Source organism: Schistocerca serialis, chromosome 4, assembly GCF_023864345.2.
Source record: "Schistocerca serialis cubense isolate TAMUIC-IGC-003099 chromosome 4, iqSchSeri2.2, whole genome shotgun sequence".
Lineage (NCBI taxonomy): Eukaryota > Metazoa > Arthropoda > Insecta > Orthoptera > Acrididae > Schistocerca > Schistocerca serialis.
Genome location: NC_064641.1, coordinates 638,747,727 through 638,768,239, shown reverse-complemented (window position 1 = coordinate 638,768,239; position 20,513 = coordinate 638,747,727). Strand labels below are relative to the sequence as shown.

Below are 20,513 nucleotides of genomic sequence, written 5' to 3'. Positions count from 1 at the left end.
ATGCTCTACACAAAATTCTACCAGGCGGCTTCCTCTTTCGTTCCTGACCCCATTCCATACTCACATTACTACTTTTCCTTCTCTTCCTGTCCCTACTATAGAATTCCAGTCCCCAATGACTATTAAAGAATATGTAACTAATTTTAATTTGCTTCTACTTGCTAACACTATATATTACTTTAACTTTTCTTTGATCTGTTCAGCATCAGTTGTACAATTTCTGCTGTCTGATCTAACTGGACCAATAAAAAAAGTCAGTCACTCATTAATTTTCTGAAATCTAACATGTTTTTAAATGGAAATATATTTGAACAGATTAACCAAGCTGCTACAGGCAGTCCTGCATCAGCCAGAGTTGCCAGTTCATTCATGGAGGACTACAGGGCACTAAGAACATTGACTGTAAAAGCAATGTATTTCTGGAGATACAATGATGACCTCTGTTTTTGTCTGGCTTGTATACATGATGTTCTTAAATGATTTTTGAACAAGTTCAGTTGTCTTCACCCAAGCATTAAACTAATCACAGAGGTTGAAAATTCTGAATAGTTTTCAATTTTGGATGTAACGGCGTGGAAAAAATGTGATGGTAGACTGGGAAAGTGTGTTCACAAAAAACTGGCTCGTGGTAACTGATTTCTGCATGCAAAGAGTTTCCAACCATATGAATGCAGGGGTGTGTTTAGGACTCTGGTACAAAGAACACCTGCTATTTCTGATCAGGTTAACAGGCTCTTGTACACTTGGCACCTCTGTTTAAGGAAAAGAGATATACTGAGTAGCAGATTCATCTACGTACAGAGGTGTACCTTTTGTGGAAGTGCATGAAGAGGGGCATAGACGTGTGGCATTTATTCATTATGCTGGGAGCATGTGGCATTTATTCCTTCTGCTGGCATCATATCCTTTAAGACTGGAAGAAATTTAAGACATTGAAAAATGAAATGAAATGATCATATGACATTTATTGGCTGGGATATCCCTATGGGGTTCGGCCGCCGTATTGCAAGTCTTTTTAGTTGATGCCACTTTGGCAACTTGTGTGCTAATGATGATGAAAATGATTATGAAGGACACACAACACCCACTTCCATGTCGGGAATCGAACCCGGGCCCCCGTGCGTGGTAGGCGGTAAAGCTACCGCTGCACTATGGATGTGCACACATTGACATTAAGAGTGTTTTCTGAAAACCAATCAAGATTAGGCACTACTCTGCCCTGTCGAGGATGATTTGGGACTTAGGGAGCCTTGCATATAAAAAATTCCATGTCATTATGGGAAGGCTTACTTTGGTTGGTCAATTTGCATGGTTCAGGACAGGTGCATATAACATTGTCTGCACTCAAGCCTGTAACAGGTGGCAAAATTGACAATAGTGGAACATTGTTTCAGGGCCCTGGAATGAAATTTGAGATGACTGATGATTACCAGGTGTCCAGTTTTTGAGATATTGTTTATAATTTCTACTATAGGTGATGCCACAAGCCCACTATTGGGGGCAGCACTGGTGATGGGTGTTGCATATGCCTTGTACATCATGTGCATTTATGTAGGATGACCATTTCTAATCTTTCCATGAATTTTCAGCAGGACTCAGCAGTAGCAACAGCAACAGCATCCCTCCTGAAGATGGCAGACATATGGGTCACTGAAACACTGAGCCATGTTTATTGTGGGATCGGGCAACTAACTTGACCAGAGTACAGAGACTTACTAATGTCAGGAAAGCCTGCACAGTCACAGTAACCTCATACTTTTTGCAAGTGATGTGGTTGTCTACACTGAATCAATTTCTGGCAATGTGTAGGCAGATACTGTTACAATTTCAAAGTGTTCCAATCATTGACAATTTACCTTAAATGTACATTGTGTCACTCTGTGACTCAACATCTCCACTATATGCTGAGTAGCAATCTATACTTTTCATCATATTGTCATCATGTATATTATCTGCTGGCAACACAGATGAATTCAGTCAACTCGTTCAAATGCTTTGGTGTAAAAATTTGTGTGGGTATGAAATTGATCGATCACATGGGCTCAGTCACAGGTACCATAGCTGTTGCTTACAAAACACTCATGTAAGCCATCCTAGAAGATTGCTTAAGTGTGTGGGACACATGTCATATAGGACTAATTTCCAGTATTGATTGTATACAGAAAGGGCCGTATTCATGGTAGTAGGTTTGTTTGATCCACGAGACAATATCATGGAATACTGAAAAATCTATCCTGGAAGATTCTCAAAGGAAGATGTCAGTACTCATATGAAAGCCTACTTACAAAGTTCTGAGAACAGTATTAAGTAGCAAATCTACAGCCCTCTATACAATGCTTCTGTAGTATCTGGACAAGATTAGGTTTCCAGAGTGAATTTTCATACTGCAGCATACAGTGTGCTGATTTGAAACTTTCTGGCAAATTAAACTGTGTGCCAGATTAAAACTACGTGCCAGATTGGGACTCAAACTCACGGCCTTTGCCTTTTATGGTCAAGTGTCCTACCAACTGTGCTACCTGAGCTTGACTCATATCTTGCCCTCGAGGTTTTACTACCACTATTTCCTCATCTTCTACCTTCCAAACTTCACAGTAATTCTGCATAAATTGTTGGACTACCACTTCTGGAAGAAAGGGTAGCGCTGAGACATGGCTTAGCCACAGCCTTGGGAATTGTTTTCAGAATGAATTTTCACTTTGCTGCAGAGCATATCCTGATATGAAACTTCTGTAAAGTTTTGCAAATAGGAGATTAGTAACTGGTGGAAGTAAAACTATGAGGACAGGTCATGAGTCATGACTGGCTAGCTTAGTTAGTGAGCACTTGCCCATTGAAGGCAAAGGTCCCAGATTCAAGTTTTGGTCCAGCATACAGTTTTGATCTGGGAGACAGTTTCATGATTAGATTAATCACACACAAAGGCACTTAAGCAGCCATTCTTCCTGTGCTCTGTATGTGAATGGTACAGGCACTGTAATTTGCAGATTATGGCAGTAGATCTAGATATTGATACAGGAAGTACTGTACAAAATAATAGCTGTATGCCACAATGTAGCCTTTCAACATAGATTTCAGAATGTAGAGTTTATTCCTCAAATTTTTCAGTTCTGAAAGAAACCCTCTAGATTACTATATGGCTCTCTGCATAATGATTAAAGAAAAGTTAATAATGTTCAAATAATTTTCCTCTAGTGTTTAGTGGGTGAATGTGTCATTTACCTTGTAACGAGCTTGTACTACTACTTACAAATCAGAAAGGCCATTTATTTAAAATCCATGGAGAAGAAATAAAAACTTTGAGGTTTGCCGATGACATTGTAATTCTGTCAGAGACAGCAAAGGACTTGGAAGAGCAGTTGAACGGAATGGACAGTGTCTTGAAAGGGGGGTATAAGATGAACATCAACAAAAGCAAAATGAGGATAAAGGAATGTAGTCAAATTAAATCGAGTGATGCTGAGGGAATTAGATTAGGAAATGAGACACTTAAAGTAGTAAAGGAGTTTTGCTATTTGGGAAGCAAAATAACTGATGACAGTCGAAGTAGAGAGGATATAAAATGAGGACTGGCAATGGCAAGGAAAGTGTTTCTGAAGAAGAGAAATTTGTTAACATCGAGTATTGATTTAAGTGGCAGGAAGTCATGTAGGAAAGTATTTGTGTGGAGTGTAGCCATGTATGGAAGTGAAACATGGATGATAAATAGTTTAGACAAGAAGAGATAAGAAGCTTTTGAAATGTGGTGCTACAGAAGAATGCTGAAGATTAGATGGTTAGATCACATAACTAATGAGGAGGTATTGAATAGAATTGGGGAGAAGAGGAGTTTGTGGCACAACTTGACTAGAAGAAGGGATCGGTTGGAAGGACATGTTCTGAGGCATCAAGGGATCACCAATTTGGTACTGGAGGGCAGCGTGGAGGATAAAAATCGTAGAGGGAGACCAAGAGATGAATACACTAAGCAGATTCAGAAGGACATAGGCTGCAGTAGGTACTGGGAGATGAAGAAGCTTGCACAGGATAGAGTAGCATGGAGAGCTGCATCAAACCAGTCTCAGGACTGAAGACCACAACAACAACAACAACAACTATGACAAAAATGGGTTCCTGTCTTCATCATATTTATTGCATGCATTGGCCATGTACTGTCATGTTTGCAACTTCATATCATTTAAAGGAGAACAGTGCAAGGAAGGACATATTATTTTCTGTAGTCTTTACCAGAAGTCTTTGTAATATAGTTGTTGATTCTGTTAATTACTCAGACAACCAACAATAATACTTAATCTGACACTCAGATAAATTCTGTGAGTTCCTGGCTTTTGTGGTACCATTCAAATTAAAATTTTCCACATTAATATGCTTTGTGATTACTTTCAGCTAGTGGAAGTAAAATATCTTTCATCCCCACTCAATTGATAGCTCACTTCAGTCTTAGAAACACCATTTACTAGTTTGGAAATCTTATATCAGCAAGCTGTTTCAAAACCAGAGATATCATTTCCCACTTTTTGTACTTCTCACAATTAAAATACTTCTTTCCGTATGTGTATTTAGTTGATCATGACTTTCTCACTGACTGCATTTGAAAATTAAATTCTTTCATAGACACATTAAGAAATATTGAAACTATGCTAACAGGATACGAATATCAGTTGTTGTTGTTGTGGTCTTCAGTCCTGAGACTGGTTTGATGCAGCTCTCCATGCTACTCTATCCTGTGCAAGCTTTTTCATCTCCCAGTACCTACTGCAACCTACATCCTTCTGAATCTGCTTAGTGTATTCATCTCTTGGTCTCCCTCTACGATTTTTACCCTCCACGCTGCCCTCCAATACTAAATTGGTGATCCCTTGATGCCTCAGAACATGTCCTACCAACCGATCCCTTCTTCTGGTCAGGTTGTGCCACAAACTTCTCTTCTCCCCAATCCTATTCAATACTTCCTCATTAGTTATGTGATCTACCCATCTAATCTTCAGCATTCTTCTGTAGCACCACATTTCGAAAGCTTCTATTCTCTTCTTGTCCAAACTATTTATCGTCCATGTTTCACTTCCATACATGGCTACACTCCATACGAATACTTTCAGAAATGACTTCCTGACACTTAAATCAATACTGGATGTTAACAAATTTCTCTTCTTCAGAAACGCTTTCCTTGCCATTGCCAGCCTACATTTTATATCCTCTCTACTTCGACCATCATCAGTTATTTTGCTCCCCAAATAGCAAAACTCCTTTACTACTTTAAGTGCCTCATTTCCTAATCTAATTCCCTCAGCATCACCCGACTTAATTAGACTACATTCCATTATCCTTGTTTTGCTTTTGTTGATGTTCATCTTATATCCTCCTTTCAAGACACTGTCCATTCCATTCAACTGCTCTTCCAAGTCCTTTGCTGTCTCTGACAGAATTACAATGTCATCGGCGAACCTCAAAGTTTTTATATCTTCTCCATGAATTTTAATACCTACCCCGAATTTTTCTTTTGTTTCCTTTACTGCTTGCTCAATATACAGATTGAACAACATCGGGGAGAGGCTACAACCCTGTCTTACTCCCTTCCCAACCACTGCTTCCCTTTCATGTCCCTCGACTCTTATAACTGCCATCTGGTTTCTGTACAAATTGTAAATAGCCTTTCGCTCCCTGTATTTTACCCCTGCCACCTTCAGAATTTGAAAGAGAGTATTCCAGTCAACATTGTCAAAAGCTTTCTCTAAGTCTACAAATGCTAGAAACGTAGGTTTGCCTTTCCTTAATCTTTCTTCTAAGATAAGTCGTAAGGTCAGTATTGCCTCACGTGTTCCAGTGTTTCTACGGAATCCAAACTGATCTTCCCCGAGGTTGGCTTCTACTAGTTTTTCCATTCGTCTGTAAAGAATTCGTGTTAGTATTTTGCAGCTGTGACTTATTAAGCTGATAGTTCGGTAATTTTCACATCTGTCAACACCTGCTTTCTTCGGGATTGGAATTATTATATTCTTCTTGAAGTCTGAGGGTATTTCGCCTGTTTCATACATCTTGCTCACCAGATGGTAGAGTTTTGTCAGGACTGGCTCTCCCACGGCCGTCAGTAGTTCCAATGGAATATTGTCTACTCCGGGGGCCTTGTTTCGACTCAGGTCTTTCAGTGCTCTGTCAAACTCTTCACGCAGTATCGTATCTCCCATTTCATCTTCATCTACATCCTCTTCCATTTCCATAATATTGTCCTCAAGTACATCGCCCTTGTATAGACCCTCTATATACTCCTTCCACCTTTCTGCTTTCCCTTCTTTGCTTAGAACTGGGTTTCCATCTGAGCTCTTGATATTCATACAAGTCGTTCTCTGATCTCCAAAGGTCTCTTTAATTTTCCTGTAGGCGGTATCTATCTTACCCCTAGTGAGATAGGCCTCTACATCCTTACATTTGTCCTCTAGCCATCCCTGCTTAGCCATTTTGCACTTCCTGTCGATCTCATTTTTGAGACGTTTGTATTCCTTTTTGCCTGTTTCACTTACTGCATTTTTATATTTTCTCCTTTCATCAATTAAATTCAATATTTCTTCTGTTACCCAAGGATTTCTACTAGCCCTCGTCTTTTTACCTACTTGATCCTCTGCTGCCTTCACTACTTCATCCCTCAAAGCTACCCATTCTTCTTCTACTGTATTTATTTCCCCCATTCCTGTCAATTGTTCCCTTATGCTCTCCCTGAATCTCTGTACAACCTCTGGTTCTTTCAGTTTATCCAGGTCCCATCTCCTTAAATTCCCACCTTTTTGCAGTTTCTTCAGTTTTAATCTACAGGTCATAACCAATAGATTGTGGTCAGAGTCCACATCTGCCCCTGGAAATGTCTTACAATTTAAAACCTGGTTCCTAAATCTCTGTCTTACCATTATATAATCTATCTGATACCTTTTAGTATCTCCAGGGTTCTTCCATGTATACAACCTTCTTTCATGATTCTTAAACCAAGTGTTAGTTATGATTATGTTGTGCTCTGTGCAAAATTCGACCAGGCGGCTTCCTCTTTCATTTCTGTCCCCCAATCCATATTCACCTACTATGTTTCCTTCTCTCCCTTTTCCTACACTCGAATTCCAGTCACCCATGACTATTAAATTTTCGTCTCCCTTCACAATCTGAATAATTTCTTTTATTTCATCATACATTTCTTCAATTTCTTCGTCATCTGCAGAGCTAGTTGGCATATAAACTTGTACTACTGTAGTAGGTGTGGGCTTCGTATCTATCTTGGCCACAATAATGCGTTCACTATGCTGTTTGTAGTAGCTTACCCGCATTCCTATTTTCCTATTCATTATTAAACCTACTCCTGCATTACCCCTATTTGATTTTGTGTTTATATCCCTGTAGTCACCTGACCAGAAGTCTTGTTCCTCCTGCCACCGAACTTCACTAATTCCCACTATATCTAACTTCAACCTATCCATTTCCCTTTTTAAATTTTCTAACGAATATCAGTATACAGAATCTATTGTCCCCACTAATATCTGCACATACACATATTTCGACAATTATCATACACGTGCGCAAAGTAAAAGGTATAAGAACAGACTGAATTAACATGGAGGCTTGGATGAGTGACTTGAGTCCCAAATATTAATGTTGTTTATGGTTGTTATGACCTATCGATACCACACAGCCCCCTCCCCAGCCCCCCCCCCCCCCTCCACCCCGCAGTACGGAGTACCACATGTGAATCTTGAGGGAAGACCATGTGGGCATTGATGCTGTTTGTGGTCATACGAGCTGGTAGACACACGACTAGGACAGAGTGCGGAGGCGGAGCGACGGGAGGCAGGTCCACCTTGAAATTGTTGAGCCAGCGAGGACGGACGATGCGGCGGCCAGCCTGAGAGCAGGCAGATTGAATGGTGGATGGTGGTTTGTAGGTGTGGCAAGCCCGGATGCTAATCGAGCTGTCTGGCGAGTTGAAGGCACAAATTGTCATCAGGTTACACTCACATGGGAGGGTGAGGCTATGAACAACACTGACGTTTAACTGGTCATTGGCTGGCGGGGCCATGGTGTCTGTGAGTAGAATGAGAACTCAGTCATCAAGAGTGGTGACTGAAATGTCATCCACCCAGTGTGGGGGTACGTTGCAGAGCAGGGTGACTATGGGAGACAGTGTCTCCATAGTCAATGAGGTAGCAGCGAAGCCCGCATACAGGGTGGAGGATGACATGTCTGAGAAACCCACAAAAGGTGATGGGGAGGCATTGGGTGAGCAAAGTGTCTTTGTGGCCCGAGGAGAAACATTGTCAGACTCCACGGAGGGAGGGGGACTGGCGGGAGAGTCGTTAGGAGAATCAGACTGAGCCAGCAGAGGGACGTCGGGGTCCAAGAATGCTGGCTTGAGTCGGTGTAATGAAACAGTTTGTGGACTGCCTTTGACAATGATGTCAAAAGTTGTATCACCCTGCCGGAGGACTTTAAAGGGTCCGAGATAAGGTGGTTGCAGAGGTTGTCAGACCGAATCATCTCTCAGCATTATGTGGGAGAAAGTGTTGAGAACAGTTGGCATGTAAGTGTCTAGCGAGGAGTGGCTGATAGGTGGGTGTGGGCATGCATGTTTGAAGTGAGTGCGCATGTGACTTATGAAATCCCTGGAGGAAGGGGGGGGGGGGGGATTCTTCAGGTTCTTGAGGCTGAATTCCCCTGGTAGGATGGAGTTCTCCCTGAAAACGAATTCTGAGATAGTTTCCTGTAAGTTGGCTTGAAAGTTGAATGGAGGCTGAGCAGTGCCCATGGAAGTGCTTCGGACCAGAAGCAGTCGCACCACCTGAGTGCTGTTTTTAGAGTGCGGTGCCACCATTCCACTAACCTGTTGCTTTGTGGGTGGTAGGCTATGGTGTGAATTTTCTTTATGCCGCAGACATTACATAAAATGGTGAACAGGAAAGACTCAAACTGCCGACCCTGGTCGGTGGTGATGGTGGTCAGACACCCGAACCTAGCAATCCATGAGGAGATAAAACCCTTGGCCATGGTCTCAGCAGTGATGTTAGGTAAGGGGTAATTGTCCATGACAGTATGAACATTTAAATGTCTGTAATCACCACACATTCAGAAAGAACCATCACGTTTGAGGATGAGGTGGATCGGTGAAGACCAGTTGCTCTCTGACAGTTGCAGGATGTCTGCCTCCAAAAGTTCGTTATTTTGCTGACGCCCTGCATGCAACCTAATACGGTTGAGGTGCCTAACCTTGTGCCTAATAGGGGGGCTGCATGGTGGGTGTGGTTGTATCGCGTGTGCGACTGTTATTAGAAGCACTGTCTGACACATATGGCAGTGAATGTGGTGAGCACATCGGGGAAGTGGAGTCTACCAGATGCGAATCATCACACACAATTAACATTTTTGGACTAACCTGATGAGTATCTGAGCTGGTGTCTGCTGGAGAAACATGATTAGGTGGCGAGACTGTGGACTGCAGTTTCAGCAGTCAGATATGAGCCGCGACAAGCTCGTTGTAAGTCTGTGCTATTCGTTGTTTCAGGTCATCATTTTCCCGGTGGAGTTGTGCTGCCCAGTCGTATTCTGACAGTAGGTTAGTGACGCAGGTCACAATGTCACCTGCGAGGGTGGAGTACTCGCGTACCAACTCACATGTCACAAGAAAAACAGAACATGAAACATAAGTGCGGGAGCACAGTATCTGAGTGTTAGTGGGATGGTGTAGCACTGAGCCCTGAACTACGTTCAGAGAGAGTTTGTAATGGGACAAAAAATCCATACCGAGAATTGGTTCATCGATTTCAGCAATGTAGAAAGTCCACAGAAAACACAGAGAAGGAGATAGGTGCACCGTAACTTTGACAGAGCCTGAGGTGTGTAACGTTGATGCGTTGACAGCTCATAGAAGTCAGCACCAGTGTCGACTAGGAAAACGAGCCATGACGAAATGTCATGCCTGTGAGGTTCCCCACAGGACTCGTCATCTTTTAGGTCCTGCAGTCAGCGTTTGGGTGCTGGCAAGGCAATCAGCACTTCTTGGCATTATCACCAAAAGTCTTATGGTACCAACAGCACAGATGAGCTGGTTGCTGTGGTGGTTGTCCTTGTTGATTTGTTCCGGCATGTATACCAGCATGTATGGTGTGTGGGTGATCCTGGAGTGCTCGGACAGTGGCGAGAGTGAGCGGATATTGCCGGGTGGTGTAGAAGGTGCAGAGGTGGAGCGAGCCCTGCCTCTGCCAGCAGACGGCCAGTAAGCAGAAGCAGTTGTGCCAACTAGTGGTGAGTGGTGAGCTGGTTGGTGTTGTCGTAGCAATGAATACAGTTGGTCTGCAATGCGCAGATGAGAGCCAATTGACTCGAAGGAGTGTGGAAGCAGGTGGAACTGTAGGTTGGTAGGCAATTTGGCAGACCACACCGTCCACAGAGTGATGTCTGGCATGTTATACTCATTCACAAGTAACTGAAGGCGGGGCCAGAGTTGTGATGGAGTTCGGTCCCTCAGGTGTCCCTCATACAAGATCTTGACGATTAATTCTTCTGGTGAGCAGGCGAGTCATTCCATGATCGTTTTCTTTGTGAACTCGTACTTTGGTGGAGGTGGTGATGGGAGGAGTAGATTTCAATTAAGTCTGAGTGATCATGGAGGTGTGTGACAAGACACAGGAATTTAGAGTTGTCATTGGACACATGATGCAACTCAAAAAGATGCTTGACAAGCGCAAACCATGATACAGGGTTGTCTTCGGATAAAGGTGGCAGCTTCGGCAGACGACCTGCGAAGGTGGCTTCGGTGTCCCTTGGAAAACCGGCTGGTCTGTGGCAGGAGAGGCCGTACAGCGGGCTGGCACAGTAGGTGTGGGTGCGTTACTGGCAAGAATGTTGGTAGCTACGGTGGGTTACATTGTCCTTCACGTGTCGCAAAAACACAATGCAGCTGGCACGCTCATTACCGTGGGAATGAGTGCTTGCTTGATATGTGTAAAGGCCCCATAAACTGGACCATAGGCTACAGGTACTGATTTGAATTTGCCCACCACAGAAATAATGCGGAAGCCCGGCGAGGCAGACATAGGTGGAGCTGTGGGAGAGGCGAGCGGCTGAGCAGTCGGAACCAGGGTCCCCTGCGAGTGTGTGTGTGGGGGGTTGGTAACTCGTGAGACAAAAGTGTGAGTTCTCCACACACATTGAAAACATGCCCCATGGGGTCAGATTATAAATTACCAGTGGAGCTTGCAGAAGATCACTGCAGTGTGGTTAAGATGCCCTTGGCAAAACACTGAAAGATGTACTCGAACCCACGTGGTCGAAAAATTGAGCAACAGGTCTGGGAGATGAGCAAGGAAAATTTCACGCACAAAAATGTCCATCGTTAGTCTGCAAAACTGGTATAGATCGTGATTGATAGTGGCCGGGTGCATTTTGCACAAATGGTGGCATTTCATATGGCACGACAGTAACTGTTGTTGCGGCCCATTGAGAGTCAAAGCATGTGTGCAAATGTAGATCACTTTGAACATTATATGATCAATCAGTAGGTACACTGCTCTGTATATTATCCACTTCACATTTCACATGTTGGCGAGCACAGTCCGGTGACATGAAACCTGAGTCCATTGTTTGAGATAATCATGTAGCACTCGACCATTGTAGAACAACAAAGTTTGAGGTTAACATGGTTGGAGATCACTAATAACTGTGGAGTAATGGAGAGCCGGCCATTGGCGAAGGATTGAAGGGGTCTGGCAGCCATAGTTGGGCTTCCAAATCTTCGAACAAAGCTTTGGGTGAGGTGGCCATGGCGGCGTGTGTGTAACCTGTTGATTTACAACACCTGGCACAGAAGTCGCAGAAGATGTAGAAACTGCAGGGTCACCAATATGGGAACAGGATACAAAAGTCGGTATATGGAATAAACTGTCCCCACTAATATCTGCACATACATATATTTTGACAATTATCATACACGTGCACACAGTACAAGGTATAAGAACAGACTGAATTAACATGGTGACTTGTATGAGCGACCTGAGTCCCAAGGATTAATGTTGTCTATAGTCGATATGACCTATCGATGCCACTAAACTGAATGATTATTTTTTTGTCTTTGGAATAACTTCAGCTGAGTTTATTTACCATTGTATGTTCAGCATAATGCTGCATGTTAAAAACTGTTATAAAACAGAATTTGATTTGATTGTGGCCAAAATGAGACCATTTACATCATTAACATCATTCAGTACAAATACTGCCATATAATATTCATTCATATAAGACATTTCCAGGGGCAGATGTGGACTCTGACCACAAACTGTTCGTTATGAACTGTAGATTAAAACTGAAGAAACTGCAAAAAGGTGGGAATTTAAGGAGATGGGACCTGGATAAACTGAAAGAACCAGAGGTTGTACAGAGTTTCAGGGAGAGCATAAGGGAACAATTGACAGGAATGGGGGAAAGAAATACAGTAGAAGAAGAATGGGTAGCTCTGAGGGATGAAGTAGTGAAGGCAGCAGAGGATCAAGTAGGTAAAAAGACGAGGGCTAATAGAAATCCTTGGGTAACAGAAGAAATATTGAATTTAATTGATGAAAGGAGAAAATATAAAAATGCAGTAAATGAAGCAGGCAAAAGGGAATACAAACGTCTCAAAAATGAGATCGACAGAAAGTGCAAAATGGCTAAGCAGGGATGGCTAGAGGACAAATGTAAGGATGTAGAGGCTTGTCTCACTAGGGGTAAGATAGATACTGCCTACAGGAAAATTAAAGAGACCTTTGGAGAGAAGAGAACCACTTGTATGAATATCAAGAGCTCAGATGGCAACCCAGTTCTAAGCAAAGAAGGGAAGGCAGAAAGGTGGAAGGAGTGTATAGAGGGTTTATACAAGGGCGATGTACTGGAGGACAGTATTATGGAAATGGAAGAGGATGTAGATGAAGATGAAATGGGAGATAAGCTACTGCGTGAAGAGTTTGACAGAGCACTGAAAGACCTGAGTCGAAACAAGGCCCCGGGAGTAGACAACATTCCATTAGAACTACTGATGGCCTTGGGAGAGCCAGTCATGACAAAACTCTACCATCTGGTGAGCAAGATGTATGAGACAGGCGAAACACCCACAGACTTCAAGAAGAATATAATAATTCCAATACCAAAGAAAGCAGGTGTTGACAGATGTGAAAATTACTGAACTATCAGTTTAATAAGTCACAGCTGCAAAATACTAACGCGAATTCTTTATAGACGAATGGAAAAACTGGTAGAAGCGGACCTCGGGGAAGATCAGTTTGGATTCCGTAGAAATGTTGGAACACTTATCTTAGAAGAAAGATTAAGAAAAGGCAAACCTACGTTTCTAGCATTTGTAGACTTAGAGAAAGCTTTTGACAACGTTAACTGGAATACTCTCTTTCAAATTCTGAAGGTGGCAGGGGTAAAATACAGGGAGCGAAAGGCTATTTACAATTTGTACAGAAACCAGATGGCAGTTATAAGAGTCGAGGGGCATGAAAGGGAAGCAGTGGTTGGGAAAGGAGTGAGACAGGGTTGTAGCCTCTCCCCGATGTTATTCAATCTGTATATTGAGCAGGCAGTAAAGGAAACAAAAGAAAAATTCAGAGTAGGTATTAAAATTCATGGAGAAGAAGTAAAAACTTTGAGGTTCGCCGATGACATTGTAATTCTGTCAGAGACAGCAAAGGACTTGGAAGAGCAGTTGAATGGAATGGACAGTGTCCTGAAAGGAGGATATAAGATGAACATCAACAAAAGCAAAACGAGGATAATGGAATGTAGTCAAATTAAATCGGGTGATGCTGAGGGGATTAGATTTGGAAATGAGGCACTTAAAGTAGTAAAGGAGTTTTGCTATTTAGGGAGTAAAATAACTGATGATGGTCGAAGTAGAGAGGATATAAAATGTAGACTGGCAATGGCAAGGAAATCGTTTCTGAAGAAGAGAAATTTGTTAACATCGAGTATAGATTTAAGTGTCAGGAAGTCGTTTCTGAAAGTATTTGTATGGAGTGTAGCCATGTATGGAAGTGAAACATGGACGATAACCAGTTTGGACAAGAAGAGAATAGAAACTTTCGAAATGTGGTGCTACAGAAGAATGCTGAACATAAGGTGGGTAGATCACATAACTAATGAGGAGGTATTGAATAGGATTGGAGAGAAGAGAAGTTTGTGGCACAACTTGACTAGAAGAAGGGATCGGTTGGTAGGACATGTATTGAGGCATCAAGGGATCACAAATTTAGCATTGGAGGGCAGCGTGGAGGGTAAAAATCGTAGAGGGAGACCAAGAGATGAATACACTAAGCAGATTCAGAAGGATGTAGGTTGCAGTAGGTACTGGGAGATGAAGAAGCTTGCACAGGATAGAGTAGCATGGAGAGCTGCATCAAACCAGTCTCAGGACTGAAGACCACAACAACAACAACAATATTCATTTATTTTCATTCATCATCATCATCATCATCATTATCATTTAAGACTGATTATGCCTTTCAGCGTTCAGTCTGGAGTATAGTCCCCCTTATAAAATTCCTCCATGATCTCCTATTCAGTGCTAACATTGGTGCCTCTTCTGATGTTAAGCCTATTACTTCAAAATCATTCTTAACCGAATCCAGGTACCTTCTCCTTGGTCTGCCTCAACTCCTCCTACCCTCAACTGCTGAACCCATGAGTCTCTTGGGCAACCTTGCTTCTCCCATGCGTGTAACATGACCCCACCATCTAAGCCTGTTCGCCCTGACTACTACATCTATAGAGTTCATTCCCAGTTTTGCTTTGATTTCCTCATTGTGGACACCCTCCTGCCATTGTTCCCATCTACTAGTACCTGCAATCATCCTAGCTACTTTCATATCCGTAACCTCAACCTTATTGATAAGGTAACCCGAATCCACCCTGCTTTCGCTCCCATACAACAAAGTTGGTCAAAAGATTGAATGGTGCACAGATAACTTAGTCTTGGTACTGACTTCCTTCTTGCAGAAGAGAGTAGATCGTAGCTGAGCACTCACTGCATTACCTTTGCTACACCTCGCTTCCAGTTCTTTCACAATGTTGCCATCATGTGGGAATATGAATCCTAAGTACTTGAAATTGTCCACCTGCTCTAACTTTGTTCCTCCTATTTGGCACTCAATCCGTTTATATCTCTTTCCCACTGACATTACTTTCGTTTTGGAGATGCTAATCTTCATACATTTCTGATCTAGCTCGGAAATATTACTTTGCAAACTTTCAATCGAATCTGCCATCACAACTAAGTCATCCGCATATGCAAGACTGCTTATTTTGTGTTCACATATCTTAATCTCATGCAGCCAGTCTATTGTTTTCAACATATGATCCATAAATAATATGAACAACAGTGGAGACAGGTTGCAGCCTTGTCTCACCCCTGAATCTACTCTGAACCATGAACTCAATTTACCGTCAACTCTAACTGCTGCCTGACTATCCATGTAAAGACCTTTAATTGCTTGTAAAAGTTTGCCTCCTATTCCATAATCTCGTAGAACAGACAATAACTTCCTCCTACGAACCTGGTCATATGCCTTTCCTTGAGCTATAAAGCATAGATACAATTCCCTGTTCCACTCATAACACTTCTCCATTATTTGCCGTAAGGTAAAGATCTTGTCCTGACAACCTCTAAGAGGCCTAAACTCACACTGATTTTCATCCAATTGGTCCTCAACTAGTACTCGCACTTTACTTTCAACAATACCTGAGAAGATTTTACCCACAATGCTGATTAAAGAGATACCTCTTTAGTTGTTACAATCTTTTCTGTTTCCATGTTTAAAGATTGGTGTGATTACTGCTTTTGTCCAGTCTGATGGAACCTGTCCCAATTCCCAGGCCATTTCAATTATCCTGTGTAGCCATTTAAGACCTGACATTCCACTGTATTTGATGAGTTCCGACTTAATTTCATCCACCCCAGCTGCTTTATTGCATTGTAATCTATTCACCATTTTCTCCACTTCCTCAAATGTGATCCTATTTCCATCATCATTCCTATCCCACTGTACATCAAAATCTGAAACATTACTGATCGTATTTTCACCTACATTGAGCAACTCTTCAAAATATTCCCTCCATCTGCCAAAGGAACCCACAGGATTCACCAGCAGTTTTCCTGAACTGTCCAAAATACTTATCATTTCCTTCTTACCTCCCTTTTGAAGACTGCTAATTACACTCCAGAATGGTTTTCCAGCAGCTTGACCCAAAGTCTCCAACCTGTTTCCAAAGTCTTCCCAAGATTTCTTCTTAGATGCTGCAACTATCTGTTTGGCTTTGTTTCTTTCTTCAACATAACTTTCTCTGTCTACCTGAGTTCTAGTATGTAGCCATTTTTGATAAGCCTTCTTTTTTCTTTTACAGGCTGCCTTGACTGTGTCATTCCATCAAGCTGTTTGCTTCGTCCTACCTTTACACACTACTGTTCCAAGACATTCTTTAACCACTTCCAGTACTGTGTCCCTGTACCTTGTCCATTCCTTCTCCAATGACTGTAATTGACTACATTCAACTAACTGGTACCTTTCTGAGATCACTGTTATGTACTTGTGCCTGATTTCCTTATCCTGAAGTTTCTCCACTCTTATCCTCCTACATATGGACCTGACCTCCTGCACTTTCGGCCTCACAGTACCAATTTCACTGCAGATTAAATAATGATCAGTGTCATCAAAGGATCCCCTGAATACACATGTGTCCCTCACAGCCTTCCTGAATTCCTGATCTGTTATTATATAGTCAATGACAGATCTGGTTCCCCTGCCTTCCCAAGTATACTGGTGAATGTTCTTATGTTTAAAGAAGGAGTTTGTGATTACTAAGCCCATACTGGCACAGAAATTCAAGAGTTGTTTCCCGTTCCTGTTGGCCTCTGTATCCTCTCCAAATTTACCCATAACCTTTTCATACCCTTCTGTTCGATTTCCAATCCTGGCATTAAAATCACCCATGAGCAGAACACTGTCCTTGTCCTTTACTCTAACAACTACATCACTGAGTGCCTCATAAAAACTATCCATCTTATCTTGATCTGTCCCTTCACAATGCGAATATACTGACACAATCCTAATTTTCTTGCTAGACAATGTCAAATCTATCCACATCAGTCATTCGTTTACATACCTTATTGCAACTACGCTGGGTTCCATTTCTTTCCTGATGTAAAGACCTACACCCCATTGAGCTATTCCTGCTTTGACTCCTGACAGGTAGACCTTGTATTCTCTCACTTCCTCTTCTTTCTCACCTCTTACCCGAATGTCACTAACAGCTAAAATGTCCAGCCCCATCTTACTTGCAGCCTCTGCCAGCTAGCTCTACCTTGTTCCCAGAGTAGCCCCCATTGATATTAATAGCTCCCCATCTCATTACCATTTGTTTGCCAAGTCGTATCTTAGGAGTCCCTGGTTTGTCAGTTAGAGGTGGGACTTTGTCACCTCCAAAGGTCTGAGGCATTTTGCTGATTGTTGCCAGCATCATATTTAAAGCACCAGGGAAGCAGGTTGCTAGCCTTACTTGCCCCGAGTCCCATTGAGTTTTACCCCTAATGGTTGAGGGACTAACCGGTGGATTTGGTAGTCTTTGCCGTATGAGCACAAAGGTTACCATGACTCGGAATATGTCCGAGATGCCCAGCCTTATTCCAAAGTAACTGGTATCCCGACTGTCGGGACCACTTACTTGGCCACTCATACGTTGCCCATGATTCATGAACTAGGACATGACAACAGGAACCCACACCATGAACCACATTTTCATTAGACAATCATAATAATTCATTAGACAATCATAATGTCTGCAGGAGATGTGGCCTTGGTTCAGGCTTCTTATTATGGCAGATGACCATTGGTGAGGTGACTAGAGAACTTGGTCATAAGATATTCCTTCACTGCTCACCAAATTTCCTTGATGTACATGCAAAAGGGGCAGGGGTGGGGGGTGGGGGATGCTTTGTATTTTTTTCACTAAACAGATATTACTATAATAAAATCATTGCATTTATTACATAAGATACCAACATATCATACATGACGAAGATGGCAAATTTCTTTTTGGCACAGTAAAAATTTTTCATCCCTACAATGTATACAAGGATAGCAGAGTTAGTGGAAACAAAGGCTTATGTAAATTTGTACATTGGCACTACAGACAATTTTGACTGCCCTTTTCTAGGCTAAGAATATTCTTCGTGAATGCACAAAATTGTCTCAAAATATGATACCATAGTATGTAGTAGAATAAAAGTTTTTGAAATAAACAAAATTTTGAATTTTAGTTTCAGAGATAGTGAAGAAAATTGTCATTGTAAAAATTTCAGCATTTAGTTTCTACTTCACATCCTGAATGAAGAGAGCTTTTCATCTAGCTTCAGCTCTAAGAAATTGAATGTGGTTTAAGAAAATGCATGTTATGAGCTGACGAGCGAGTAACACTGTAAATGAAGTATTACAGCCCACTTTTGGCTGAAACAACTAAGATTATGTTAGAAATGTAGTCATAGAGCAAAGTGTAAACTTCCTGACGCACTCCTGTGAAAAATCCAAAATTGCTTAAGTATGCAGTCTATCTCATAATCTCAGTTTGCATCATGTGTGCCTACCCTGTCTCAATAAGAGACACACTAGTAACTTATCAAAAGTAATTTTTGCTTTGTATTTAATGTGTTTTATACACTGCAAAAGCAGTTAATATTTTTCTTATTGCTGTGATTACATTAACTTGAAACAGTTTAATTTAACAGGGATTTCAGCAGAGCAAGCAAAAGATATCATCCATCCCTGTGTTGATATTGCATGCCACAATAGTTCTAGTCATATTGCACTATCAGGCCCAATCTCAGACATCATGATGTTGAAGAAGAAGCTGAGCAGACAGGATGTGATTGTGAAGGAAATTGAATCAGGTGGAGTCGCCTTCCATAGCAGATATATAAAGTCTGCTGAACACGTACTCCTACAGAATATGAAGAAGGTAAGTAGCTAAAGGAATTACTTGATTCATCAGCAAAAGAAATGTGTGCATCGCATACTTACTATCCAACCGTGATCCACCCCCTGTTAACTTTCCAGATTTTCTCAACCTCGAACCTTGACTCACCATCATTCCCCAAATCCCTCAACATGCAAACTAACCTTACATCTGCAGAAAGGACCGCAGTCCACTACCTAAAAACTGATCCCGACCTTATAATCCTACCTGCTGACATATCCCTCATCTCAATGACTGCTTCACCACCATTGTCTTGAACAGCAAGGATTACTTGGCGGAAGAACTCCGTCAGCTGTCAGATACTTCCACTTACAAACCTTGCCACATTGACCCCATTCCAGTAATCCATCAGGGTCTCCAGTCACTACTCAAATCCTTAGGCCCATCTCAGAACCTCTCCCCGGAGTCCATATCTCTACTTACACCCACCACTCCCTGCACTCCCACCTTCTACATGCTTCCTAAAGTCCACAAACCAAACCACCCAGGACAACCCACTGCACCCCCACTGAGAGAATCTCTGCTCTCATAGACCAACACCTTCAACCTATTACCCAGAACCTGTTCTCCTATATAAAAGATACCAACTCTCCACAGTTCCTGTCTCTTTACCACACGGTGCCCTGCTCATCACTATTGAAGCCACCTCCCTGTACACAAACATTCCTAATGCCCATGGCCTTACTGCTATTGAGCACTACCTTTCTAGACACCCTGTTGTTGTTGTGGTCTTCAGTCCAGAGACTAGTTTGATGCAGCTCTCCATGCTACTCCATCCTGTGCAAGCTTCTTCATCTCCCAGTACCTACTGCATCCTACACCCTTCTGAATCTGCATAGTGTATTCATCTCTTGGTCTCCCTCTACGATTTTTACCCACCATGCTGCCCTCCAATACTAAATTGGTGATCCCTTGATGCCTCAGAATATGTCCTATCAAGCGATCCCTTCTTCTAGTCAACCCATTTGCCACAAATTTCTCTTCTCCCCAGTTCTGTTCAATACCTCCTCAATAGTTATGTGGTCTACCTATCTAATCTTCAACATTCTTCTGTTGCATCAGATTTCGAAAGCTTCTATTCTCTTCTTGGCCAAACTCTTCATTGTCCACATTTCACTTCCATACATGGCCACACGCCATACAAATACCTTCAGAAACGACTTCCTGATGCTTAAATCTATACTCGATGTTAACAAATTTCTCTTCTTCAGAAACCCTTTCCTTGCCATTGAAGGACTACATTTTATATCCTCTCTACTTTGACCATCATCAGTTATTTTGCCCCCAAATAGCAAAATGCATTTACTACTTTAAACGTCTCGTTTCCTAATCTAATACCCTCAGCATCACCTGATTTAATTTGACTACATCCATTATCCTCATTTTGCTTTTCTTGATGTTCATCTTATATTGTCCTTTCAAGACACTGTCCATTCTGTTCAGCTGCTCTTTCAGGTCCTTTGCTGTCTCTGACAGAATTACAATGT

The 20,513-nt window shown here is 42.0% G+C and overlaps 1 protein-coding gene across 1 annotated transcript in view; it reads left to right on the top strand.

The window, feature by feature from the left end:
* LOC126474653 (fatty acid synthase-like) overlaps nucleotides 1–20,513 on the top strand; it is a 332,546-nt gene that overhangs the window by 77,924 nt on the left and 234,109 nt on the right. Inside the window, exon 5 of the mRNA XM_050102131.1 lies at nucleotides 18,779–19,008. Coding sequence (XP_049958088.1) covers nucleotides 18,779–19,008 — 230 coding nt within the window. The remainder of the gene's footprint in view (nucleotides 1–18,778; nucleotides 19,009–20,513) is intronic.